Source organism: Melospiza melodia, chromosome 24 (genome assembly GCF_035770615.1).
Source record: "Melospiza melodia melodia isolate bMelMel2 chromosome 24, bMelMel2.pri, whole genome shotgun sequence".
Lineage (NCBI taxonomy): Eukaryota > Metazoa > Chordata > Aves > Passeriformes > Passerellidae > Melospiza > Melospiza melodia.
The window spans coordinates 11,590,502-11,617,235 of record NC_086217.1 but is presented as its reverse complement, the minus strand read 5'-3'; the positions used below and the strand labels follow the sequence as shown (position 1 = coordinate 11,617,235).

The following is a 26,734-nucleotide window of genomic DNA, read 5'->3' as shown; positions in this document are numbered from 1 at the left end:
CAAGGGCACCAGGACTGGCACAGAGTGTCCCCAACCCCAGGGAGGGCACCAGGACTGGCACAGAGTGTCCCCAACCCCAGGGAGGGCACCAGAATTGGCACAAAGTGTCCCCAACCCCAGGGAGGGCACCAGGATTGGCACAGATTGTCCCCAACCCCAGGGAGGGCACCAGGATTGGCACAAAGTGTCCCCAACCCCAGGGAGGGCACCAGAATTGGCACAAAGTGTCCCCAGCCCAATAAAGGGCACCAAATCCAGCTGAGCTTCCCAAATCCAGCTGGGATTCCTGAAAGTCACCAAGATTGGCACAAATTGTCCCCAGCCCCAGGGAGGGCACCTGAGCTTCCCCAAATCCAGCTGGGATTCCTGGAGGTCACCAAGATTGGCACAGGTTGTCCCCAACCCCAGGGGTGGCACCAAATCCAGTTGAGCTTCCCCAGTCCAGCTGGGATTGCTGGATCTGTGCAGTTCTGGGGGGTGTGAAAAATGTGTTTTTTATTATTGGCTTTTTGCAAATATTCAGATGGTTATTATATGTGTTATGTTAGAACGTTATGCTGTGTGAGGTTTTATTCTAATTTCAGAAAGGGAAATCTCCTTTTTCCCTTTCCTGGCTCTCATCTCCACGCTTTGCTGGAGATTTCCTCTATCTCTCCCGTCTCTCAGCATCCAGGATTTGCTGGAAATCTCCTTTTCCCCCCTGTCTCTCCCGGTCTGAGGGATTGGGTCGGTGGAGGTGAGAGCTCCCAGCTGAACTAATGCAGATCTGTCATTGGTATTAATGGCCCTGCTCAGACTCGTTATGCAAATGAGGGGAGAGGAGCTGATTGGGTTATTCATCTTTAACCTTTGGTTGGGTCCCTGTGACCCCCTGAGGGAGCTCCTGTTGCTGCTGTGCCTCAGGGTGATGGTTTGTGCTGCTGGCCTGGGCACCAGGGCTGCACCCTCGCTGCTGCTGGGGGGAGCCAGGGGGTCCCACATGGACATCCATGCCTGGGGGTGCTCCTGAGGTGATCCCACCTGGAATTTCCTCCTTGGGGGTGCTCCTGGGGGTGATCCCAGGTGATCCCACCTGGATATGACTCCCTGCAGGTGCTCCTGGGGGTGTTCCCACCTGGATATGACTCCCTGTGGATGATCCTGGGGGTGATTCCAGGTGGACATCCCTACCTGGGGGTGTTCCTGGGGTGATCCCTGGTGATCCCAGGTGATCCCACCTGGACATTTCTCCTTGGGGGTGCTCCTGGGGTGATCCCAGGTGATCCCACCTGCACATCCCTCCCTGCTGGTGCTCCTGGGGTGATCCCAGGTGATCCCACCTGCACATCCCTCTCTGGCAGTGCTCCTGGGTGATCCCACCTGCACATCCCTCCCTGCTGGTGCTCCTGGGGTGATCCCTGGTGATCCCAGGTGATCCCACCTGCACATCCCTCCATAGGCGTGATCCTGGCAGTGATTCCAACTGGACATTCCTCCCTGTGGATGCTCCTGGGGATGATTCCACCTGGATATCACTGCCTGGGGGTGATCCCAGGGGATCCCACCTGCACATCCCTCCCTATGGATGCTCCTGGGGGTGATTCCAGGTGGACACCCCTCCCTGGGGGTGTTTTCAGCCTGGCTGTGGGGTGTGCTTTGAGGTTTTAGGGCGTGCTTTGAGGTTTTGGGGTGGTTTAGTGGTGTGTGGAGGGGCTGGGATGGGATTCCCCAGGAGCTGTGGCTGCCCCACCCCTAGAACTGTCCCAGGCCGGGTTGGACGGGGCCTGGAGCACCCTGAGCAGTGAATTGTGTCCCTGCCGTGGCAGGGGGTGGCACTGGGTGGACTTTCAGGTCCCTGTCCAGCCTGGGGCAGTGGTGGGAGCTGCTGTGGGCCGTGCCCATCAGTCCCAGCCCATGCCAAAGCCCTGGGCGCGGGGCTGGGGCAGCTCTGGGCTGTGCTGACCTGTCTGTGTTGCCTTGCAGGGGTTCCCTGGCGCTCCCCACGCCGCCCTGGCCCTGAGCTGCGAGCACAGAGCCCCGAAGGAGAAGCAGGAGCAGGAGCAGAGCCCTGGCTGGGATCTCGGCAGCAGCAGCAGCAGCGAGCTGGCCATCAGGATAGGTAGAGCTGGGCTGCAGCCAGGCAAGCATCCTGTCATATCCCACCCCCTGAGGGCACAGAGCCCCTGCTGCCTTTCCTTTCCTTTCCTTTCCTTTCCTTTCCTTTCCTTTCCTTTCCTTTCCTTTCCTTTCCTTTCCTTTCCTTTCCTTTCCTTTCCTTTCCTTTCCTTTCCTTTCCTTTCCTTTCCTTTCCTTTCCTTTCCTTTCCTTTCCTTTCCTTTCCTTTCCTTTCCTTTCCTTTCCTTTCCTTTCCTTTCCTTTCCTTTCCTTTCCTTTCCTTTCCTTTCCTTTCCTTTCCTTTCCTTTCCTTTCCTTTCCTTTCCTTTCCTTTCCTTTCCTTTCCTTTCCTTCCTTTCCTTTCCTCCTTCCTTTCCTCCTTTTTCTTTCTTTTCCTCTCCCTTTCTCATTTCCTTTCTCCTTTTCCTTTCCTGTCTCCTTTTCCTTTTCTTTCCTCTCCCTTTCCTTTCTCCTTTCCTCTCCTTCCCCCCTTGCACTGTCTGCCCCATGAATTATTTATTTCCCAGGATCTCTCTGTGCTGTGCTGCAGGAGTGAAACCCTGGGGTTGTTTCCATTTCTGCCACTCCTGGGGTTGTTTCCATTTCTGCCACTCCTGGGGTTGTTTCCATTTCTGTCACTCCTGGGGTTGTTTCCATTTCTGCCACTCCTGGGGTTGTTTCCATTTCTGCCACTCCTGGGGTTGTTTCCATTCCTGCCTCTGTTCCTGTGGCCCCCCCCAGTCCCAGCTGTCCCCCCTCATTCCAGAGAGTGGAACACGCAGCTCTTTCCTCCTTCATCAGATTTAAGGAAGGAATTAAATGAATTTGGGCGCCTCTTTGGGCTTCCCCAGGGTGTGTTTGGGGTGGGTGCTGGGGACAGCTCCCCTGAGACAGCACAAGTGGCTCTTCCTCCCCTCAACAGCTCTCCAGGAGACACAAATGCAATTGAGCCAATTAATTTTATTTCTCCTTAATTATTTGCTCAAGATTGTGCTTTAAAGCATCACGGGTGCAACTGGGAGCAGATTGATTTGCAGAAATTGTTTTTTTTTTTCCTTTTGCAAGGAGTTGCTCTGCTCCCCTCTTAAATCAGCCTCCTTTATTTACCCACATTGCTTAATTACACATTTTCTAAAAATGCTGCAAATGCTCGGGGTTTCAGCAGCAGCCTGGCTTTTTCCAGAGGGATGGGAGGGTTTTTCCTGCTCCATGCAGGGATGGGAGGATTTTTCCTGAGCTTTGCATCCTCTGAGTCCTTGGGAGGCAGCTGCAGGGGGTTTGGTGTTTTTGGCAGGTGGAAACTTCCCATCTCAGGCACAATTTAATTTTATTTGGAAGGCAAAGCAGAAGTGCTCAGCCCTGCAGCTCTCAGCAGCTCGAGGTTTTTATGTTTTCATCTCCTTTTAGTTATTGCAGACAATAACAGTGCAAATGGTTTTGGGAATAGAAAATTTCCATTAGGCTTTGTTGCTTTTTTTCCCCCTCTCTCGGGAGAAATGGTGTTAAGGACAATACATTAATTCTTTTATTGTCTTTTCCTTTTTCCCCCCTGTCTTTCTGGTGAAATAAACAGGGTGTTTTCACAAAATACCCCCAGCTTTCCAGGAAAGCTGCTTTCCCCAGGGCTGGCTATTGCAGGCCTGGCTCTGGGGAGGCCCTGGGAACATAATGGGTGTTTTCAAAGTCTAATGGGTACTAAGTGGAATATTTCAGGCTTAATCACTGTTGAATCATTGACCCTTCCTTCATATTTACATCTTTTTAAATCGCTAAAGCTGTGAAAACAAAGGAAAATCCCCAAAGCAGCAGCTGCCTTGTGCTGCCTGGGGAGGGATGGGGGGAAGAGCAGGGATGGGAAATGGGAAATGTGGGAGCAGGGATGGAAATGTGAGAGTTAAGAAGGGAAATGTGGGAGCTGGAATGGGAAATGAGGGAGTCAGGATGGGAAATGTGGGAGCTGGGATGGAAATGAGGGAGTTGAGATTGGAAATGTGGGAGCCAGGAAGGAAAATAGGGGAGCTGGGAAGGGAAATAGGGGAGCTGGGATGGAAATTGGGAGCCAGGGTGGAAATGTGATAACTGAGATGGAAATGTGGGAGCTAGATGGGTTACAGGGCTGCCAACTTTCCTGATGGATTTCTGGTATCTCAGGTAAATTTTTAGTTTTCCTGTAAGGTTCAGCTCCTAAATCCATTTGGATTCATAAACTTATGGATGGAATCATAAATTAATTGAAAGTGAAGTAAAATTTCAGCCCTTCATCCCAAATCCTTTGGCTTTCCATCACCTGTGTTTGCTGGGCTCTGCTCCAGCCCCTCTCCAGCCTGTCCTGAATAGAAAAAAGATTTTTTTGAGAGTTACTAAAAGCTGCCCGTGCCTGTTGGCTGCCTGGATTAAGGTGTGTGCATCCCTGGGAAATGCAGAATGAGTGGATTTGCCCTGAATTGCACTGAAAACTCTGTCTAGACTGGTTGATGAGTGGGATAATCACCAGGCTTTAATTACTGCAAGGGAGAGAGAATCCAGCCTTGTCTCTGAGAGCTCTGGGCAGGCAAAGGCTGTGCTGGGATGGAGCTCTGGGGTGGTTCCCAGGTGGGGATGGAACCCTCTGGTGTGCTGGTGTCCACAGGGGTCCCGGGACGAGGGAAGAGATGGGGATCTTGACTCCATGTTTCAGAAGGCTTGATTTATTATTTTATGATATATATTATATGAAACGAATAGTATATACTAAGTGTATACTAAAAAAAATAGAAGAAAGGATTTTATCAGAAGGAGGAAAGGAAAAAGGAAAGGAAAGGGAATTTGAAGGGAAGGAAAGGAAATTTCAAGGAAAGGAAAGGAAATTTCAAGGAAAGGAAAGGAAATTTCAAGAAAAGGAAAGGAAATTGAAAGGAAAGGAAAGGAAATTGAAAGGAAAGGAAATTTCAAGGAAAGGAAAGGAAATTGAAAGGAAAGGAAAGGAAATTGAAAGGAAAGGAAATTTCAATGAAAGGAAAGGAAATTTAAAGGAAATTGAAAGGAAAGGAAAGGAAAGGAAATCTTGTGCCTCTCAGCGAGTCCAAGCCAGCTGACTGTGATTAATTAAAAACAACCAACATGGACCAATCCCAGATGCATCCCACAGCAGCACATAATCATTGTTTTTCTATTCCTCTGAGGCTTCCCAGCATCTCAGGAGAAAAATCCTGAGATTTTTTTCATACAATGTGGCAAAAGGATTTTTCATGAAATGTGTCTGTGACACTCTGGGGTGCCAGGAGTGCCCTGGCTGCTCCTGAACGCCCTGGGCATCCCATGCCGCTGCCTTTCCCAGGTGCTGAATGCAGAGGAAGTGCCAGGGCAGGGCCAGGCAGGGCTGCAGGCCGGGTCTGACCCCGCTGCTGTGTTCTGGGGCAGTTCCCAGAAAGGATTTCCAGGCAGCAGAGCCCCAGGAAACCCGAGCTGTGCCTCAGGGCAGCTGCCTATGGAACAGCTCCTGCTGCTGCTTCACGGCCCGGCCCCGGGGCTGAGGGGGAGATGCTGCTCCCAACCCTGCTCTGCTCCCCTGCAGCTGGGAGGGCACAGCAGGGTGGGCAAAACCCCAAACCCCCCCTTGGTGCCCAGGCAGGAGCAGCCTCAGGGCCCAGGGAGGGGAGGGAAGGGCAGCAGGGATTGCTCAGCTCCAAAGGAATGGATGAGGAGCAGCAGGAGAAGCATCGTCTGTGCTGGTCAGCGTCAGCCCAGGGCCAGGGATGGGAGTTTGGATCCTGGAGAGGGATTGTGCAGGAGCCTGGAGGGGCAGGACAGGGAGGAACGGCTCCAGACCGATGGGGAGTGGGATGGCATTGATGTGCAGGAGAAATCCTTCCTTGGGAGGGTGAAATCCTTCCTGGGAGGGCAAAATCTCTCTGTGAGGGCAAAATCCATCCCTGGAAGGGCAAAATTCTTCCCTGGAAAGGCAAAATCCATCCCTTGAAGGGTGAAATCCATCCCTGGAAGGGCAAAATCCTTCCCTCTGAAGGCAAAATCCATCCCTTGAAGGGTGAAATCCATCCCTGGAAGGGCAAAATCCTTCCCTCTGAAGCAAAATCCATCCCTTGAAGGGTGAAATCCATTCCTGGAAGGGCAAAATCCATCCCTGACAGGGTGAAATCCTTCCCTGGGAGGACAAAATCCTTCCCTCTGAAGGCAAAATCCACCTATGGGAGGCCAAAATCTGTCCCTGGAAGGCTGAAATCCTTCCCTGAGAGGGCAAAATTTGTCCCTGGGAGGACAAAATCCATCCCTGGGAAGGCAAAATCCTTCCTTGGGAGGATGAAATCCTTCTCTGTGAGGGCAAAATCTGTTGCTGTGGGGACAAAATTTGTCCCTTGGAGGGTGAAAACCCTTCCCTGAGAGGGCAAAATCCTTCTCTTGGAAGGCAAAATCCATCCCTAGGAGGGCAAAATCCTTCACTTGGAGCACAAAATCCATCCATGGGAGGACAAAATCCATTCCTGTGAGGGCAAACCCCATCCCTGGAAGGGTGAAATCCAACCCTAGAAGGGCGAAATCCTTCCCTTGGAAGGCAAAATCCATCCCTGTGAGTCTGGGGAGGGGCTGGGATGGAATTCCCAGCTTGCAGCACCCTGGGCTGCTGTGAGGTGTTGATGCCCTGGATCATTTCTAATTTCCCTGGTGCCCGTGGTGCCTCTGGCTGCAGCAGTGTGTGAAATCACTGCTGGCACAGCCAGGCCCTGCTGGAATGACTCACTTGGTGTTTGCTGGGCAGTGATTTAGGAGCTGCTGCCCTGGCATCCCTGCCTGGCTGCTCAGGAGCGGCTCCAGACGGATTTCAGTGCTGCAGAAACCTCCCTGTGCTGGCAGCAGCCTCTGTGAGAAATGAAATTTGGTTAAACTCGTTACTCAAACGAGCTGGGAGCTCTGGGGGACCTGCACACAAACCTCAGCACGTAGAAATTATGGGGTTTTTTTTCTCTTTAAATTGGAGCTGCTGCATCACATCTGAGGCCCAGGTGGGGATTTGGTCCCCTTGCAGCAGCATCACCCCTTCCTAAGCTCATTCTTTGCTATTTTTTCCTCATTTTTCCCCTCCAAAGGAAGTTTCATGCACCAGAGCTCATTCTTTGCTGTTTTTTTCCTTTTTTATCCCCTCCAAAGGAGGTTTCCATGCACCAGAGCTCATTCTTTGCTGTTTTTTTCCTTTTTTATCCCCTCCAAAGGAGGTTTCCATGCACCAGGGCTCATTCTTTGCTGTTTTTTTCCTTTTTTATCCCCTCCAAAGGAGGTTTCCATGCACCAGGGCTGCCCCAGGGGCTGCACAGGAGGGGAGGCAGAAGCTGCTCATGCAAAATCTGCTTTTCTCAGTGAGCTGGGGAGATAAAGAGGAGACCAAAAACCCTTGGGAACCAGCACAGAGAGAGGGCAGGAGCTGAGTTTTGGGCTTGGCGCAGATGCTGGAGGCAGCACATCAGTGGGGCTTGTCCTTAGAGCCAAAAAAAATCCATTTTCCCCTGTTTCTTTTAAAAAAGAAGGGAAACCCTGAGGGAAACCCTGCCCAGCTCTCTCAGCCTGTGGATTTTCTCCTCCTTCCCTGAGCAGAAGCAGAGGCTGTGAGGGAGAAATGATGGATCCAAACCCTGGGGATTGATGGGGTTGTTGAGCCAGAGCCTCATGAGTGCATCCAAAAGGTTCATTAAGCCCTTGTAGCTTATATAACATGAATCTCCTGCTTAAAAATGAGTTAAAAAGGGACTGTTGCCCAGTTTTTAACCATCCCAGCCCCTTCCTGAAGTGTTTCAAATGTTTATTGAGCATCCCTGGCAGCCTGGGCTCCTGCTTGGCTTTTATAGCCTGGGCTTTTTCCATCTGCAGGATCTTGGGATCCTTTTTCCATCTGTAGGAGTTGGGATCATTTTTCCATTTGCAGGAGCAGAGATCCTTTTTGCATCTGCAGGAGTTGGGATCCTTTTCTCTCTCCTACAAGATCTGGGATCCTTTTCCCCCTGCAGGATCTTGGGATCCTTTTCCCTCCTGCATGATTTTGGGATCCTTTTCCCTCCTGCAGGATCTGAGATATTTTTTCCATCTGCAGGATCTGGGATCCCTTTCCCCCCTGCAGGATCTGGGATCCCTTTCCCCCCTGCAGGATCCCAGATCCTTTCCCCCCCTGCAGGATCCGAGATCCCTTTCTCTCCTGTAGGATCTGGGATCCTTTTCCCCCCTGCAGGATCTGGGATCCCTTTCCCCCCTGCAAGATTTTGGGATCCCTTTCCCTCCTGCAGGATCTGGGATCCTTTTCCATCTGCAGGATCTGGGATCCCTTTCCCCCCTACAGGATCTGGGATCCCTTTCCCCCCTGCAAGATTTTGGGACCCCTTTCCTCCCTGCAGGATCTGGGATCCTTTTTCCATCTGTAGGAATTGGGATCCCTTTCCCTCCTGCAGGATCTGGGATCCTTTTCTCTCCTGCAGGATGTGGGATCCCTTTTCCCCCCTGCAGGAGCAGCTTTCCCCTCCCTGAGTGGCCGCTCTGCTGAGATCTGTGCTGTGCTTTCCTTCCCACCTGCTTTCCATTCCCACCCTTCATTCTCCTGGCAGCTCTGGGTGTGCTGAGCCCGTTGTCCGTGGCCAGGCGTCCCCTCAGTGCCCCGGCCCGTGGGATATGGCACAGGATGATGGAAATGCCTCTGCCCTAAAATCAATGCTTCAGTCCCTCCCCCTGCACAGGAAGCTCTCCCAGATGCAGATATTGATTGCTGAGCTAAAAGCCGTGTTTGGATCATGATTGCCCTTTCAGTCGCTGGGCTGGGGGGTTTGCACCATAATTGCTGTTTGATTCAGTGGGGCTGCTGGGGTTGGAGTCTAATTGTTCTTTAATTCAGTGGGGCTCATGGATTTGTGCTGAACTGCTCTTTAAATCAGTGGGGCTGGGGGGTTCACTTTAATTATGCTTTAATTTAATGGGGTTGGGGGGTTTTATTTTGACGTTTTTTTTAAATTTAGATTTTTGTTTTGATTTTTCCTTTATTGTTATTTTCCCTTTTACTTTTCCTGTTACTTTTCCTGTTACTTTTCCTGTTACTTTTCCTGTTATTTTTCCTGTTATTTTTCCTGTTATTTTTCCTTTTATTTTTCCCTTTATTTTTCCCTTTATTTTTCCCTTTATTTTTCCCTTTATTTTTTCCCTTTATTTTTTCCAGTTATTTTTCCCGTTATTTTTCCCGCTATTTTTCCCGCTATTTTTCCCGCTATTTTCCCTTTTATTTTCCCTTTTATTTTCCTTTTATTTTCCCTTTATTTTTCCCTTTATTTTTCCCTTTATTTTTCCCTTTATTTTTCCCTTTATTTTTCCCTTTATTTTTCCCTTTATTTTCCCTTTATTTTCCCGTTATTTTCCCGTTATTTTCCCGTTATTTTCCCGTTATTTTCCCGTTATTTTCCCGTTATTTTTCCATTTTATTTTTCCATTTTATTTTCCTGTTATTTTTTTCCTGTTATTTTTTTCCTGTTATTTTTTTCCTGTTATTTTTTTCCTGTTATTTTTTTCCTGTTATTTTTTCCTGTTATTTTTTCCCTTTTGTTTTTTCCTGGTTTTTTTTTCCTGTTATTTTTCCTTTTAATTTTCCTTTTATTTTTCCTGCTATTTTCCTATTATTTTTCCTTTTAATTTTCCTATTATTTTCCTTTTAATTTTCCTGTTACTTTTCCTATAATTTTTCCTGTTATTTTTCATTTTATTTTTTTCTTTTATTTTTCTTTTACTTTTCCTTTCATTTTTTTTTAATTTCCCCTGTTATTTTCCCTGTTATTTTTATTTCACTCGTTTTTTTACTTTTTACTTTTATTTTTATTTTCACTTTTGATTGATTTCGATTTCGATTTTCCACGCCCTGCTGCTTTTTCTCATCTCTAACTGTTTGCCAGCTCCAAGCCAAGCCCCTTATCTCTGAACCTGCGTTATCTGCAGGGCCCAGAGCCGAGCAGATCCTGCCCATCTGGGGCTGCAGCAGCTCCGGGCTCACCCCAGCCCTAATTCCACCCTCCTGGGGGATGCTCGGCGATAAAACCCCAACCCCAGAGGGGCAGCAGAGCTGGGATTTCTCCCCTTCAAAGGCTGCCGTGGATGTGTGGCAGCAGATGGTGTGAGCTGCCTGAAAGTCGGCCTGAATTGCCAATTAAGTGTAATTAAAACGGGGCTTATTTATTTGTTTGGCTGCCAAGGGGGCGGCGTCCCTTCCCTTTGAACCAGGGGCTGGGCTCTGGTGCTACCCTGCTCCCAGGGGCTCGGAATTCGGATTTACCCTGGAAATGTTGTGGGGCTTTTCTCAGAAAGAGTGGAGAGGATTACAGGGGGTGCTGGGATTTTAAATCCATCCTGGAAATGGTTCTGGGGCTTTTCCCAGCCAGGGATTTCAAATTTATCCTGGTTCTGGAGCATTTTCCAGTTAGAAGGACAGGAGGTGCTGGGATTTCAAATTTATCCTGGAAATGTTGTGGGGCTTTTTCCAGCCTGGATGGAAGGGATTACAGGAGGTGCTGGGATTTCAGATCCATCCTGGAAATGGTTCTAGGGCTTTTCCCAGCCAGGGATTTCAGATTTATCCTGGTTCTGGGTTTCTTTCCAGCAGAATAGAGGGGATTACAGGAGGCACAATAGAGGGGATTACAGGAGGTGCTGGGATTTTAAATCCATCCTGGAAATGGTTTGGGGCTTTTCCCAGCCAGGGATTTCAAATTTATCCTGGTTCTGGGTTTCTTTCCAGCAGAATAGAAAGGATTACAGGAGGTGCTGGGATTTCAAATCCATCCTGGAAATGGTTCTGAGGTTTTTCCCAGCCAGAACGGAGGAGATTACAGGAGGTGCTGGGATTTCAAATCCATCCTGGAAATGGTTGTGGGGCTTTTCCCAGCCAGAATCCCTCTCTGGGGTGGGAAGGGGGGCAGTCCCATCCCAGGAAGAGGCAATTTGGAGGATTATTTTAGTTTTATTTGAAATGGGGCTGGGAAAGGGAAAAATCCCCTGCCCACAGCTGTGGGTTGGAGCTGGATGAAGTTAAAGATCTCCTCCAGCCCATGCCGTGATTCCATCCCTTCCCAGGTGGATCTCAGCACTTCCCCTGGGCACTGAGGCGGCTCAGGGGCGTTGGCTGTGCCCTGGGTGCCCAATCCCTGCAGGATCTCCATCCTTTCCTGCTCCCTGTCCGTGTTTCCCTGCAGTGGGAGCAGAGGAGCAGCAGGAGCAGCCTGGGGTGCAGAGTGGGAGGTTTTTTCCATGGAAAGGCACTTTTGGAGGGATCCTTTATGGGAACACGCAGGGAGATGGAACGAGGAGGATTCTGTTCCGTGTGTGTGCTCCCAGCAGCTGAGTCATGCCTGCATTCCCACCTCAGGCTCAGGAACATCCACTGGGATTCTGAGGAGGGAAAAAAACCCAATTCCTTCTGCCACAGACCCCAGGCATGGCTCAGATCCATGCTTTATATGGAATGGATTCTGGAATGGGTGCTGGGATGGTGGTGGGAACATTTGGGAATGGCAGGAGAAGGCTCTGGGGCTGCTCACGGGCAGCAGCACCCACCCCATCCCCAGCTCCAGCCTTATCATCCCAGCCTGGTGCTGTGTGGTTCCTCCAGGGGCCTCGTGCTCTGGTTATTCCTGGAGAACAGGCTAAAATCCAATCTGTTTGTCCCTCCACAGGGAGCTGCCATTGATTTTGTGAGTCCAAGGGCTGAGAACAAAGGAGGACTGTATTTATTTTCCTCAGAAATCGATTCCTTGTTTTATTTCCCCAGCTCTGAGAGGGGCCCCTTGTCCCAGCTGTGTGCCAGCCCCAGAGTGGGAAGCTGGGATGAGGGTGGCAAATCCAGCTGTGCCTCTCCAGATGTGGATTTATCCTAGAGATAAATGGGAGCTGCTGAGCAGCAAATGCAGCCTGAGACTGGAGGAATTCCTTCTAGGAATGGTGTGCAGGGAGAAGGAGCTTTAAACTGCCAGGGGGCAGGGCTGGGTGGGATATTGGGAAGGGAGGATGGAAAAGAACTCCCAGAGATTAAATCCGTGAATGGGGAGAAATGCTGGGCAGGGGGCACAGCTGGAGGGGGTGCAGGTGTTCCTGGGGGTGCTGAGATGGTGGCAGGAACATTTAGGAGTGGCAGGAATGTTTGGGAATGGCAGGATTCTGTGGGAATGGCAGGAGAAGGCTCTGGGGCTGCTCAGGGGGAGCAGCACCCACCCCATCCCCAGCTCCATCCTTATCACCCCAGCCTGGTGCTGTGTGGTTCCTTCAGGGGCTGTGTGTGGTTCCTTCAGGGGAACCACCTTTTATTTTTATTTTACTTTTTTTTTTTTTTAACTTTTATTTTTATAATAAGTAACAACACCACCAGGGAAGGGCATGGGGAAGGTGAGATAAGGTGGCAATAAATGGATTAAATGCATCAATGGGGAGAAATGGTGGGCAGGGGGCACAGCTGGGGGGGTGCAGGCGTTCCTGGGGGTGCTGGGATGATGGCAGGAACATTTGGGAATGGCAGGAACATTTAGGAGTGGCAGGAGTGTTTGGGGATGGCAGGAGTGTTTGGGGATGGCAGGAGCGTTTGGGAGTGGCAGGAGCGTTTGGGAATGGCAGGAATGTTTGGGAATGGCAGGAGTGTTTGGGAATGGCAGGAATGTTTGGGAATGGCAGGAATGTTTGGGAATGGCAGGAGCATTTGGGAATGGCAGGAGCGTTTGGGAATGGCAGGAATGTTTGGGAATGGCAGGAGCATTTGGGAATGGCAGGAGCGTTTGGGAATGGCAGGAGTGTTTGGGAATGGCAGGAGCGTTTGGGAATGGCAGGAACATTTGGGAATGGCAGGAACATTTGGGGATGGCAGGAATGTTTGGGAATGGCAGGAGCGTTTGGGAATGGCAGGAGCGTTTGGGAATGGCAGGAGCGTTTGGGAATGGCAGGAACATTTGGGGATGGCAGGAATGTTTGGGAATGGCAGGAGCATTTGGGGATGGCAGGAATGTTTGGGAATGGCAGGAATGTTTGGGAATAGCAGGAGCATTTAGGAGTGTCAGGAATGTTTGGGAATGGCAGGAGAAGGCTCTGGGGCTGCTCAGGAGGAGCAGCACCCACCCCATCCCATCCCCATCCTTATCACCCCAGCCTGGTGCTGCGTGCTTCCTTAGCAGCCCCCGATAAATCCCACTCTCCTTTTCAAGTGCTTTGGAGTGGTTTTTCCTGCCTTCCCTCAGAGCCTCTCCGTGTCTGATCCCTCTCCCATCAGAGGCTGCTCCCTGCCAAGGCTGGGAGACGTGAGCTGAGGAAATGAGCTGATTAAATTAACTGGGATGTGTAAAATTTCTGCCTCAGATGATTCAGCCGAGCCCTTCATCTGCTGGGAGCTCTTTGAGGAGCTCTGGGAGGGGAGCAGGAGCTCGTTTGCTCGCAGGACCTGGTGCATGTAATGACACCGAGCATGCTGCTGCTGCTCCTGGCCCTGAATTAATCCTCAAACAGGGAGCTGGGAGGTCAGGGAGGCTCTGGGAATGAGCTCTGTGTGCTGCCAGCAGCACCTCGGCTGGGCCACGTGTTGGCACCACGTGCTGTGTCACCCCTGGTGTTATTTGGAATTTTTTATTTTGATTTTCCTTTATTTTTATTTCCCTGTTATTTTTTTCCCTGTTATTTTTTTCCCTGTTATTTTTTCCCTGTTATTTTTTTCCCTGGGTGATGTTTGAGGTAGGATTTGGGGGTCAAGCTCTGAGTGATGTTTTGAGGAGGAATTTGGGTGTTGGGCTCTGGTTGATGTTTGAGAAGGGGTTTGGGGGTTGAGCTCTGGGTGATTTTTTTTGTGCTGGGATTTGGAAATTGTCCTCCAAGTGACATTCAGGAGGAATTTGGGTGTTGGGCTCTGGGTGATGTTTGAGGTGGGATTTGGGGATCAAACTCTGAGTGATGTTTTGAGGAGGAATTTGGGTGTTGAGCTCTGGCTGAGGTTTGAGGAGGAATTTGGGGGTCAAGCTCTGGGTGATGTTTGGAGTGGGATTTGGGGGTCAAACTCTCAGTGATTTTTCTGTGGTGGGATTTGGGTGTTGTCCTCCAAGTGACATTTAGGAGGAATTTGAGTCTTGTGCTTTGGGTGATGTTTGGGCTGGCATTTGGGGGTCAAACTCTTATATTTGAGGTGAGATTTGGGTGTTGAGCTCTCAGTGATTTTTTTTTGTGGTGGGATTTGCTCCAGGTGCCATTGATGAGGAGTTTGTGTGTTGAGCTCCCTCTATTTGGTGACTGGGACCCCAGTTTGGTGCAGGAGGGAACTTTTGGGGCCAGTGCTGGTTCTCCAGCACCCTGCAGGCTCCAGCCAGACCCCAGAATAACCCATGGGAACAAGGGGCAGTCAGTTCTGCTGAAGGGTGCATCCTTTTCTGGGAGCTCCTGTGCTGCCCCAAACAAACCCTGACTCTTTGTTTATATTCCTCTAAAAGCCTCAGCACAGGCAGGCACCTCTTTGATCTGCCAAAAATGTTGGAAAATGATTTTTTTTCCGTGTTGGGTCTGCAGCCACACCCTGCACGGGGGGTCCTGGTGTCCCATTCCCACTGAATGCCAGGGCTCTGGAGCATGGGAAGCCTGTGCTCTTCTGCTCAAGCATCCTGAGCCTTCCTAGCAGTAAATAAAAGCTATTTTTAAAAAGAAATCCTTATTTTGACCATAGTTGGGCAGCTCCACGGAGCCTCCTTTGCAGCATTTTTGTTGTCTGAGTGCAACCTTCCCAAGGATTTGGTTTGGGGGCTCATTCCCAGCTTTTCCCCTGGTTTGTAGCTTTGGTGGGATCCCACCTGCCAGAGGTGTGGAATTCCCAGGATTTCACCTGCTTGGAAGAGCCTGTGGGATGCAGCTCTCCCTGTACCTACAAGACATGCTGTGCTTAATTACTGGCACTAATTAAAACCTCTTCTGGAGGTGGCAGATAAGAGCAGCAGCAGCAGCGCAGTTTCCTGTGTGGCAGCAGATGCTCCCGAACACCCATCTGCTCCTCGCCTTCCCAGCCCCTTCTGTGCTCCCTGGAATTCCTCCTGCAGTGGGGAAAGGACGGGGAAAACAAGGATGGGGAGCTTTGGAGGAGGAGGTGGCAGCAGGGAAAGGATTTGGCTGCCCGGGGGCACTTGGAGAGCAGTGGCACTGATGGGTTCAGCCCCAGGAGATGCCAGAATTCCTTGGGAAAAAGGCTTTAAAAATAGAGAAAGTTAAGGGAAGATATGGCTGGAATCCTTGGGAAAAAAGGATTTAAAGCAGGGAAAGTTAAGGGAAGACAAGGATGGAGTCCTTGGAAAACAAAACCCTTAAAAAGCAGGGGAAGGAATGATGGAATCTTTGGTAAAAGCCTTTAAGAAACAGGAAAAGCTGAGGGAAAACAGGGCTGGAATCTTTGGAAAAAAACTTTAAAACAAGAAAAGCTGAGGGAAGGCAGGAGTGGAATCTTTGGAAAAAGCCTTTAAAAAACAGGAAAGGCAGAGGGAAGACAAGGGTGGAATCATTGGAAAAAAAACTTTAAAACAGGGAAAGCTGAGCGGAAGCAAGGGTGGAATTCTTGAAAAAAAGCCTTTAAAAAGCAGGAAAAACTAAGGGGAGATATGGCTGGAATCCTTGAAAAAAAGGACTCTGAACTCCAGGGCTTAGGAGAGGTTAAAGCCAGGCCTAAGTGTGAGGAGAAGGGCTCTGGAGCCTAGGAGATGGTAAAGCCAGGCCTAAATGTGAGGAGAAGGACTCTGGGGCCTAGGAGATGGTAAAGCCAGGCCTAAATGTGAGGAGAAGGACTCTGGAGCAGGTGTGGAGAACCAGAGAGCTCCATGGATGTGGGTTTGGGAGCTGAGGCAGTGCAGGAGCTCAGAGTCAACAGAGCCTCGGTGTGTTTGTGCACCAAAGCTGAGCTCAGGGCTAATGCAAACAGTTTTCATTAAGGAATAATCAAAAATAAAAAGCCATTTCACATGCTGATAAGGAGGCAGTTGATTTTTTTTCACTTCAGCAGCAGTTTAAGCCACGCTCAAAGCCATTTATCTTTTCTCCAGCGCTGGCTGCAGAGGATATGAAAAATGCAGCAGGCTGCTCGTATGTAATTAAACTTTTGGCAGAATCTTTGCCCCGCAGCTTTACTGAGAAATTCAATAATGACAAATCGAGTGGAATATCTAAAGGACTTTTTGTGAACAAGATTTAAAATAATGTCTGTGGCACGGGGAGTTGTTTGCCACCTAATTGTCTTGGCACGGCTGCGGGAGCAGCCTGTCTGTGGTGTCAGCTCTTCTTCACAGCCCGGCCCTTGTTCTGCTCTTATCTCCCCTCCAATTTGCCATTGAGGCTTTGCTGACTGCCAGCCAAGCCCGTGCTTATCCCTAATGAGTGTTTTGTTCCCCCAGCCCCGTTTCCAGCTGGGAATGCTCCTGCCTGTCCCGAGCTGGCAGCGGTGCCGTGGCTGCTCTGTAATTATCCTTTCCTTTTTATCCTCTGTGCCAGCAGCACTTGGAGCCCATCCCTTGAGCCGGCTCTGTGTGACACTGAAAACGATGCCGGGATTGTCTCCCTGCTTTTGGTGTTGCTGCCTTTATCCCTGGCTAATCCCGGGATCATTTACAGGAGAGGGGATTTTGTGTTCAGACTGGCCCACCAAGCCCTCCTCAGCACTTCCCCCTGGAAAAGCTGCACCAATTCTTTTCCATTCCCACAGGTTTTCCCTGTTCTCCTCACCCCTGTGGCATCTCCCCCATCCTTTGTTGCTACTGGCATGGTGGGGTTCAGATCTCCTCGGGAAAGGCAATTCTTTATTATTATTTATTATTTTATTATTATATTATTATTATTTATTATTATTAGTAGTAATATTATTATTCCCCCTAATAGGACCATGCAGACGAATTAAAAATAATATATAAAATAATCATTAATGAGGTATCTGATAGAACTGAGGAGGTGGCAGTGAAGTGACAGAGCTGGGCTGGGCTTTTGGTTTTTTTTGGTTGGTTTAAAGCTGAAAGAGAGGAGGTTTAGGTGGGATATTGGGAAGGAATTCCTGCCTGGGAGGATGGGGAGGATGGAAAAGAATTCCCAGAGAAGCTGTGGCTGCCCCTGCATCCCTGGAATTGTCCGAGGCCAGGCTGGAGCAGCCTGGGGCAGTGGGAGGTGTCCCTGTGGCACTGGATGGGCTTTGAGGTCCCTTCCCACCCAAATAATTCCATAATTATGGGCACTGCTCCCCTGGGCACTTCCATCTCTGCTTAAACCTGTGGGCTCTAATGTTTTTATTAATTTATTTTAAAATGAATTTAATTAATGTGCGAGGAGAGTTTTTGAGCTGAAGGCACCTTTGGAATGAAAGGAGCAGCAGGTGACTCTGTGTGGTGGGAATGGCCGGAGGAGAGAATGAGAGGAATTGTGGAGAGCCAGAGCTGAGCTGCTCATCCTGTGACACTGGGTGGGCTTAGAGGTGCCTTCCCCCAAACCATTCCAGAATTCCATGAAAATCTGGTGTTTTATGGAACACTTGGAGCTTTCTGGGGTTTTGTCACTTGCAGGGAACTCCTTGCCTGCCCCGAATCCCTTTATCCCCTCCCTGGAATCCCTTTGGTGCCTCAGGGGGATTCCTGCTCTTTCAATGCCCAATTTCATTTACCAGCAAACCTAAAGTCTATTTGTAAAATCAAGTATCGTTTTCCATTTGTCAGTCAGTGGAATCCTTCCCATTGTTCCTTTTATCTCCCAGTGCTGGTTTTATCAATGTTTGTAAAGACAAATCTGCCATTCCTCTGTCTGCATCCCCATTCCAGCCTGCAGCCCCACAGGGCCGTGGTGACCCCATAACCATTTTCTGGGGGTCAGCCTGGACAGGGATGAGCTGTTTGTGGGGACAGGGGACGTGTGCTGTGAAAAACGCCAATCGCTTGTTTTTCAAATTTTAACAGTTTTATAGTAATAAAATGGTTATAAAAATAGCAGTACAATTAGAGTAATAATAATGTGGACAAATTGAATTAGGACAATATGAGACAATAAAGACAAAGAGTTATGGACAGTCCAGATACCTTTTTCTGGGCAAAGTAAGTCCGAAAAAGGTTAACAGAGGATTAACCCTTAAAAGCAACAGCCTGTTGCATATTCATACACCTCATACATGATGCACAAATTCCATTCAAACATAGGATTCTGTCTGGGCAGTGTCAGCTTCTTCCTCATAATCCTAAATCATAATTCTAAATCTTCAGGGCTGAGGACACAGGAAGAAGTTCATTTCTTCTGATAAGAGAGCAATAAATTCTCTTTCTCTGAGAGATTCAGGTGTCCTGGGGCTGCTATCTCAGTCCTTTCTTTAAAAAAAGTATCCTACATAGCATCGTTTCTATTTTAACATTTTTTATAACCTAAAACTATATTTACCACAGGACTTAAGAGAATCAATGCAGCATCACTTTCTAACACAACACATATAACGTTCACTTGAATATTTGCAAAAAGCCAATCACAAAACCAGGCATTTTTCACACGTGCCAAGCAATTCCATGCCCCCAGCGCCGTGCCAGGAGCAGGGATTGCATCCCGAGGTGGCACCGCCTTGGCTGCCCCTGTGCCAGGGCTGCCAGCATTCCCACAGAGCCCTGGCCAGCCTGGCATCTGTTTGTCCTTGTCGTGCTTCAAGCTAAATATTTATCCTTGTCCCCACGGGCTGAGGCTCTGCCACCGAACGTCACAGCCCGGGGGTGGCCTTTGGGGACAGCCAGCTCCTCTGCGTGGCCGTGACAAGGACAATATTTGCCTGGGCAGCAGCGTCTTGCTGTGTTTGCAGAGGGGTGGTGGCAGTGGCTCTGTGCTGGGGCCAGCCAGGGGTGTGCTGCTGTCACCTGTGACACCAGGGAATGCACCTGCTGCTGCCCGGGGGCAGGTGTGGCTCTCACCTGCTTTGTGGCACCAAAAATCCCCCCAAAAATTCCCCCAAATTCCCCCCAAAAATCCCTCCCAAATTCCCCCAAAATCCTTTAAAAATTCCAAAAACATTTCCCCCAAAATCCCCCCAAATTTCCCCCAAAATTCCCCCAAAAATTTCCCCCCAAAATTCCCTAAAAATTCCCCAAAAATCCCCCCCAAAAATTTCCCCCCAGATCCCCCAGAATTCCCCCCAAAATCCAGGGGCTGTGGCCCCAGCTGTGCCAGGGGAGGCTCAGGCTGGGATTTCCTCCTGGGAAAGGTGGGCAGGTGATGGAAGGGGCTGCTCAGGGAGGTGTCACCACCCCTGGGGGTGGCCAAGGAACCTCTCAGAGCTCTGGGGACGAGGTGGGGACCGGTCAGGGGTTGGACCCGATGATCCTGGAGGGCTTTTCCAAGGAGGGCGGTTCTGTGAGAACACCTCCAGTTCTTGTTTTGTGAGAGCACCTTTAGTTCTTGCTTTGTGAGAACATCTTCACCTCTTGCTGTGTGAGAGCACCTTCAGTTCTTGTTTTGTAAAACACCTCCAGCTCTTGCTTTGTGAGAACACCTTCAATCCTTGCTTTGTGAGAACACCTTCAGCTCTTGATTTATGAAAACACCTTCAGCTCCTGCTTTGTGAGAGCACCTCCAGTTCTTGCTTTATAAGAACACCTTCAGGTTTTGCTTTGTGAAAACGCCTTCAGTTCTTGCTCTGTGAGAACACCTTCAGCTCCTGATTTATGAAAACACTTCCAGTTCTTGATTTATGAGAACATCTTCAGTTCTTGCTAGGTAAGAACATCTCCAGTTCTTGTTTTGTGAGAGCACCTTCAGTTCTTGCTTTATGAACACACCTTCAGTTCTTCAGTTCTTTATGAGAACACCTTCAGCTCTCTCTTTGTTAGAGCACCTTCAGTTGTTGCTGTGTGAGAACACCTCCAGTTCTCGATTTATGAAAACACCCTCAGTTCTTGTTTTATGAGAACACCCTCAGTTCTTGTTTTATGAGAACACCTCCAGTTCTCGATTTATGAAAACACCCTCAGTTCTTGTTTTATGAGAACACCTCCAGTTCTTGATTTATGAAAACACCCTCAGTTCTTGTTTTATGAGAACACCTCCAGTCCTTGCTTCTGTTCTTGCTGTGCTCCCTGTGTTGCTGTTTTGGGCAGCCTGCAGCTGCCTGGTTTTGTGTCACAGCTCAGTGTTGGTGACACCTCTGCCTTCCCAAGGTGACATCCCTGCGTTTGCAGCATCCCCGTGGTGCTCAGGTCCTTGATTGGCTCTGGGGTCACACACTGGGATGGGCGATGTGCCAGGGCAGCTCTGGCATCCCACCAGAATCGTTTCAGACACCTCCCAGACAAAAAACCTTGGAGCAGGAGGGAGAATTTGGTAATTCCAGAGGGGAGAATGGAGAATTGCAGTGTCTGAGTGTCAGATCCTGGACTGGGAGCTGTGGTTGGGGGAGCTGAGCTCATTTCTTGCCCTGGGTGTGGGGAACCCCCTGCTCTGATCGGTTTTATTCCTTTTCTTTGCTTTTTCCTTCTGGAAGGGAAGCAAGAGCTGCCCAGCCGTGCCCACCTTGGCTGACCCCGATGTTCTCTATCCCCACCTTGGCTGACCCTGAAATTTCCTGTCCCCTCCTTGGCTGACCTTGATATTTTCTGTCCCCTCCCTGGCTGACCCTGGTGTTTTTTGTCCCCACCTTGGCTGACCCTGATATTTTCTATGCCCACCTTGGCTGACCTCAGTGTTTCCTGTCCCCTCCTTGGCTGACCCTGATATTTTCTGTCCCCTCCCTGGCTGACCCTGCTGTTCCCTGTCCCCAGACAAGGCTGAGAACGGGGAGCCCTACCAGAGGAGGAGAGGAGCGGGGTCCCCCCTGCCCGAGAGCCCCCCAGCATTCCCAGCAGCCCAGGACGGAGCCCCCCTGGCCAGGAGCAGCAGCTGGAGGAGGATTTTGCTGATGATCCTGGCTATCACCATCCACAACATCCCAGGTGAGCCCATCCCTGCTCGCATCCCGCTCCTCCCTGGCACCCCCGGCAGATGGCACGGGCTGAGTGGGCGCCTTTGGCCGGGATTTCTGTGCCACATTTGGTGGGGCTGAGCCACGTGAGGCCTTGGCAGCAGCAGAACTCGTGGGGAGGGGGCTGGGGGGAGCCTGGAGCAGCTGCAGCCTGCCTGGTGCCAGCCCAGCGTGGGTGGGAGCTGGAGCTCCCTGCGAGGGTGGGGAGGGTGGCAAACCCTGCAGACCCTGCTCCCTTTAGCTTCTCTGTGATCACAATCTGCAGAGATTCTTTATTTCCCCAGGCATAGGTGGATGGGGAGGGGTGACAAACCCTGCTCCCTTTTAGCCTCTCAATTTCTGCAGGAGAATCTGCAGAGATTCTTTATTTCCCCAGAAAAGGGTGAATTGGGAAGGTGACAAACCCTGCTCCCTTTTAGCCTCTCTGTGATCAGAATCTGCAGAGATTTCTTTATTTCCTGAGGTAAGGGTGGATTGGGAAGGTGACAAACCCTGCAAACCCTTTTAGCCTCTGTCTGTGTGATCAGTCTCTGCAGTTGGGGTTTATTTCCCCAGGCAAAAGTGGATTGGGAGAGGTGACAAACCCTGCTCCCTTTTAGCCTCTCTCTGATCAGTCACTGTAGGAGACTCTGCTTTTGGGGTTCATTTCCTGAGGCAAGGGTGGATTGGGAAAAATGACAAACCCTGCTCCTCTCTCTCTGTGATCAGTCTCTGCAGGAGGATCTGCTGTTGGGGTTTATCTTCTGAGGAAAGGGTAAATGTGGAAGGTGACAAACCCTGCTCCCTTTTAGCCTCTCTGTGTCATCAGCTTCTGCAGGCAAATCTGCTTTCTGGGTTTATTTCCTGAGGCACAGGTGGATGGGGAGAGGTGACAAACCTGCTCCCTTTTAGCCTCTCTTAGTTTCTGCAGGAAAATCTCCTTTTGGGGTTTATTTCCACCAAGTAAGGGTGAATTGGGAGAGGTGACAAACCCTGCTCCCTTTTAGCCTCTCTGTGATCATTCTCTACAGGAGAATCTGCAGTTGAGTTCATTTCCCGAGGAGAGTGCATTGGGAAAGGTGACAAACTCTGCTCCCTTCAGTCTCTCTCTGTCTGTGATCATTCTCTACAGGAGAATCTGCAGTTGGGGTTCATTTCCTGAGGCACAGGTGGATGGGGAGAGGTGACAAACCCTGCTCCCTTTAGCCTCTCTGTGTCTGTGATCAGTCTCTGCTTTTGGGGTTGATTTCCCCAGGCAAGGCTGGATTTGGACAGTGGGTGGGAAATCCTGGAGCTGCAGGTCCTGGAGGGCTGAGTGCTGCCAGGCTGGGCTGTGGGGGGCTGGCAGAGCAGATCAAAGGATGAGCAGATCAGTTTGGGATGTTCAGCTGCTCTGCAATTCACGGGGATGTTGGAAGTAAAGCAAGGCAGCCTTTTCAGGGCATTTCTCCTGGTTCCTTCCTCCCTCCTCCTCCTCCTCCTCTCCTTCCCTTTCTCTCTTCTCTGCTTTGGGCCTGGCTCAGGCTGGGTGGGTGCAAGAAAAGCTTCTGGACCTGTAGATTTGGGGAGAAAGCATGAAGATTCTGGGGAGAAACCATGAAGATTTTGGGAAGAGCTATGTTTCATTGGGTACTGGCAGCGTGGAGCTGCTGGGCTCGGGGCTCCATTATACCCTCACACATCATTTTGTCCCTCACACATCCCACATTTGAGTGCCTTTATCCATCCTCCGTCCCTCAGGGGTGTGCTGTGAGCAATCCCAGCTCCTGGCAGTGACAGAATCCAAGGGAGCACACTCGGATCTCCTGGCTGTTCCCTCCTCCAGCCCTTCCTGCTGCTCCTGGGGGGGAACTGCCTCTCCCAGGGCCTGCAGCTGCCTGGGGCTGCCTGATCCTGATAAGGAGCTGGGAGTTAATGATTTGCTGCTCTCCCTGCATCACCAGCACGAGCTGTTCCTGGGCATCGACCTGCTCCAGTTTGTCAGCAGCAGCAGCAAAACATTTCTGCCTCCTCCTCCTCGTGCTCCTCATGCCTCTTTCTTTTTGTTAATTAATTCCAGGGGGATAATTGGGGTGCTGTAGTTCAGCTCTCCAGGTGGTGCTGGGAGAGGAAGGGGCCTGGCAAGGAAAGGTGAGGAAGGAGCTTTAAATGAGCCACACACCAAAAAAAAAAACCCCAAACAAACAAACAAAAAACCAACCAACCTTTTGTTGGAATTGTTCTGGGGACTTGGAGCCCTAAAGGGGATGAGTTCCCTTTTGTTGGAATTGTTTTAGGGACTTGGAGCCCCAAGATGGATGAGCTCCCCTTTATTGCCAGCAGGGAATTGTTTTAGGGACTTGGAGATTTCCCTAAGGGGGATGAACTCCCTTTTATTGGAATTACTTTGGGGACTCGGAGCCCGAAAGGGGATGAGCTCCCCTTTTATTGGAACTGTTTTATACAATTGGAATTGTTTTATTGGAATAGTTCTATAAAATCAGGTGGAGTTTTCAAAAAACGAGGTGGAATTCTATAAAATTGGGTGGAATTCTTTCAAATCGGGAAGAGTTCTTTAAATTCAGGTGGAATTCTTTAAAATTATGTAGAGTTCTTTAAATTCCACGGGAATGGAATTAATGGAACTTGGAGATTCCCTAAGGGGGATGAGCTCCCCTTTTATTGGAATTATTTTAGGGACTTGCAGCCCTAAAGGGGATGAGCTCCCCTCTATTGGAATTGTTTTATGGGCCTGGAGATTCCCTGAGGGGGATGAGCTCCCCTTTTATTGGAACTGTTTTGGGGACTTGGAGATTCCCTAAAATGAATGAGGCTCCCCTTTATTGCCAGGGAATTGTTTTAGGGACTTGGAGCCCCAAGAATGGATGAGCTCCCCTTTTATTGGAATTGTTCCATACAATTGGAATTGTTCTATTGGAATTGTTCTATAAAATCAGGTGGATTTCTTTAAAAACCAGGTGGGATTCTTTCAATTCAGGTGGAATTCTTTAAAAATCGGGTGGAATTCTTTAAAATTAGGTGGGGTTCTTTCAATTCCACCGGAATGGAATTAATGGAACTTGGAGATTCCCTAAGGGGGATGAGCTCCCCTTTTGCTGGAATTGTTTTAGGGACCTGCAGCCCTAAGATGGATGAGCTCCCCTTTTATTGGAATTATTTTGGGGACTTGCAGTCTGGTTTTGGGCCTCTGTCTCTGTTTTCAGGCTGGGAGCAGCTTCTGGAGGAGGGGAGGGGATGGGACCCCCAGGCCCTGGGTGTTTGTGGGGAAAGGCTGGATCATTTGAGAGCTGGGAATGCCAATGGAAAGGATAAATTGATAATGACAGGAGGTGCCAAACTGCAGACTCTCGCTGCTAATTAATATTCATAGACGCCAGCTTTAGCAGAACATTAATTATGTATTTAATCAAGCCCTGTTTATTCTGGTTTTGCTTTGTACCTTGGGTGGCTGTTAAGCCGAAGACTTCAGATTAATTAAAATGTTACTGCTGTACCACAAATAACAATTAGTGAGGTGTGAGCTGAGCAGCTCTGCCTTGGTGTGGGGAGGGGAGGGGACACCCAGGACCCCTCAGGACCCCCCAGGACCCCCCAGGACCCTCCCTGCCACCAGGGCTGGATTCTGGGGTGCTCCTGGGGGGCTCTGCCCCGCTCCCAGCTCTGCTGCCTGGTTTCAGGCTGCTGCAGGAGCCCCCCTGATCCTGGGCTGGATTTGGGGTTAGGGATGGAATGAGGGGGTTCAGGAACAGCTCCTGGGCTGGATTTGGGTTTGGGGATGAAATGAGGAGGTTCTGGAGCAGATTTGGGACTGTGGAGCAGATTTGGGCTGGATTCCATCCCTGGGCTCATTCCATCCCTGGGGTTAGGGATGGAATGAGGGGGTTCAGGAACAGTTCCTGGGCTTGATTTGGGTTTGGGGATGTGAAATGAGGAGGTTCTGGAGCAGATTTGGGCTGGATTTGGGGCTGGGGGTGAAATGAGGGGGTTCTGGAGCAGCTCCTGGGCTGAATTTGGGGCTGTGGAGCAGATTTGGGCTGGATTTGGGGTTTAGGGGTGAAATGAGGGGTTCTGGAGCAGATCTGTGCTGCAGGGAGGGGCTGTAGAGCAGATTTGGGCTGGATTTGGGTTTGGCTATGAAATGAGGGGGTTCTGGAGCAGCTCCTGGGCTGAATTTGGGGCTGTGGAGCAGATTTGGGCTGGATTTGGGTTTGGGTATGAAATGAGGGGGTTCTGGAGCAGATTTGGGCTAGATTTGGGGTTGTGGAGCAGATTTGGGCTGGATTTGGGTTTGGCTATGAAATGAGGGGGTTCTGGAGCAGCTTTGGGCTGCAGGGGGATCCGAGCAGGCCCAGGCTCCGTGCTGTGCTGGCAGATTGCAGTTCCTGCAGGAAAGGGAGGTGATTTCCAGGCTGCTGCTTTGTCATTAGCAGAAATTGATTGGATTCCCCCTCGTGGGGACGGGGCTGGGGCTCCCCAGGGAAGGGCAATGAGTGCCAGATTGCATCTCAATTACCAGCAGCTCTTGATCCTTGATATGAAAATTCTCCCAGCCCCATTATGGACGCTGGGAACGCTCATTTGGAATTATCTTTGGTGGGCTGCTGAAGCTGAGGCTGTTTTCCAATTGTTGCCTTTAATGAGGGTTTGGGGGCCTGCTGGGGCTCAGCAGAGCCACTTTGGCTGCTCCCATCCATCTGTGCCTCGTCTGGGGGATGTCCCTGCTGCTCCTGGAGCACCCCATCCCTGCTGGGAGGGTGAGGAAGAGGAGGAAGAGGCAGCCTGGCATCCCCAGGAGGATGCAGGAAGGGGATGCTGTCATCCTCCTCCCCTTACTTTTATTTCCTGTGAGGAACTTGTGATCCAGGCAGTAAATCCCTGAAATTCAAAATTCATCCCTTCAACCATTGCCCCACCCCAACGTTTCCCTTACACGGAGATTTCACGGCACACCAAATGATTTCCAGTGGGAAACTGAGCAGAAGGTGAAGCCCTGGAGCTGGAAAATTCTGTGGGATTTGAGGGAATGGAGCAGGAATTCCAGGGAATGGAGCAGCAATTCAGAGAGGGACACCAGTGACATTCTCAGGAATCAGGTGACATTCTCAGGTGAGGAATGAAGGTGCCATCCCCAGATTTGGGTGATGTTCTCAGTAAAGGGCACAGGTGACGTTCTCAGGTGACATCCCCAGGGCTCAGGTGACATTCTCAGGTTTGGGTGATGCTCGCAGTGAAGGACACAGGTGACACTGTCAGGGCTCAGGTGACATTCTCAGGTGAGGGACACAGGTGACATTCTCAGCTGCTGCTCCCAGGCTGGTTTTGGCTCTGTGGTGCCAGCTCAGCTCCCTCGGGGCTCCCCCTGCAGCTGCAGGAAATTCACATTTTCCATGGCGGGCAGTTTCCCTCAGGCTGTTGAAGGGGACGGGGGTGTCTCTGATGTCCCCCTGTCCCCAGCTCATCTGTCACCACCTCATCTGGAGGCAGCCACTGAGAACACATCAATGTTTTGTCAGCAGCACAGCCAGCAAGGTGACAAAAGGCAATTAAACCCAGGATTTTTCTGCAGAAAAATGCAATTAAACCCAGGATTTTCAGCAGCAAAAGACAATTAAACCCAGGATTTTCAGCAGCCGGGATGAAATATTCCACTGAAATATTCATGTGGGAGCTGCTTCCCTGCCTTGTCCCCACCAGAGCTCA

General features: G+C 50.1%; 1 protein-coding gene across 2 annotated transcripts in view; it reads left to right on the top strand.

The window, feature by feature from the left end:
* The window catches only part of SLC39A11 (solute carrier family 39 member 11), a 60,047-nt gene that overhangs the window by 17,072 nt on the left and 16,241 nt on the right, over positions 1 to 26,734 (top strand). The window contains exons 5-6 of one of the 2 annotated variants that reach the window (XM_063175775.1): positions 1,963 to 2,098; positions 20,856 to 21,026. In XM_063175775.1, the coding sequence (XP_063031845.1) occupies positions 1,963 to 2,098; positions 20,856 to 21,026 (307 nt within the window). Of the gene's footprint in view, positions 1 to 1,962; positions 2,120 to 20,855; positions 21,027 to 26,734 lie in introns of both variants that reach the window. The other variant, XM_063175774.1, reaches the window with a different exon arrangement.